The following is a 615-nucleotide window of genomic DNA, read 5'->3' as shown; positions in this document are numbered from 1 at the left end:
ATAAACGGCGTTTATGTGGTTCGGGAAGGGAAAGCGCCGATCCCGAGAGCGCAGGAACAGCCGGTCCCATCCCGGTGTGTGCCCGGGGCAGCTCCCGGCGCGGAGAACGTGCCAGCCCCTCATTTTCTCACGTTTTGCAAACAAACTGATGCTGTCAGATAACTCCTGTAACTTTGTGCTTCCAGCTCTGCGCAGGATTCCCTCAAATAAACCTGTGACAGACAGGCGGCTCCGGCAGGCTGGCAAGGAGGGAATTCTGAGAGATCGTGGGGACAGACTGGGGGACAGAATAAAGTTACACGGGGGACAATAAAGTTACACGGGGGACAAAGCGCCCGGCTCTGCCCTCGGGAGATTTTGGGTACAGCCCCTGCCCGGCGGTTTCCATCCACAGAGCCCCAAACAGACGAGATCTGAGGAAATACCAATTTTATAGACAGGGAAATGGAAGCAAAGGGGATAAATGGGTCAGCGCGTCTCAGAGCGCCGGGATGGCTCCGGGGCTGGCACTGAGGGACAGCCTGGAAACTTTGGCACCAGCTCGGGGCTCTGAGCGCACTTTGGGGTGCCCAGCCCCGGTATTTGTGCCCCCAGCCCGGCAGGTGCAGAGGCGGC

The 615-nt window shown here is 58.9% G+C and overlaps 1 protein-coding gene across 1 annotated transcript in view; it reads left to right on the top strand.

The window, feature by feature from the left end:
* The first annotated feature begins 491 nt into the window (after window positions 1-491).
* The window catches only part of CUTA (cutA divalent cation tolerance homolog), a 7,802-nt gene continuing 7,678 nt past the window's right edge, over window positions 492-615 (top strand). The window contains exon 1 of the mRNA XM_031057276.1: window positions 492-578. Within this exon, the coding sequence (XP_030913136.1) occupies window positions 492-578 (87 nt within the window). The remainder of the gene's footprint in view (window positions 579-615) is intronic.

The sequence above is a fragment of the Geospiza fortis genome, unplaced genomic scaffold, assembly GCF_000277835.1.
Source record: "Geospiza fortis unplaced genomic scaffold, GeoFor_1.0 scaffold27, whole genome shotgun sequence".
Classification (NCBI taxonomy): Eukaryota; Metazoa; Chordata; class Aves; order Passeriformes; family Thraupidae; genus Geospiza; species Geospiza fortis.
This window is presented reverse-complemented; position numbering and strand designations above follow the sequence as displayed.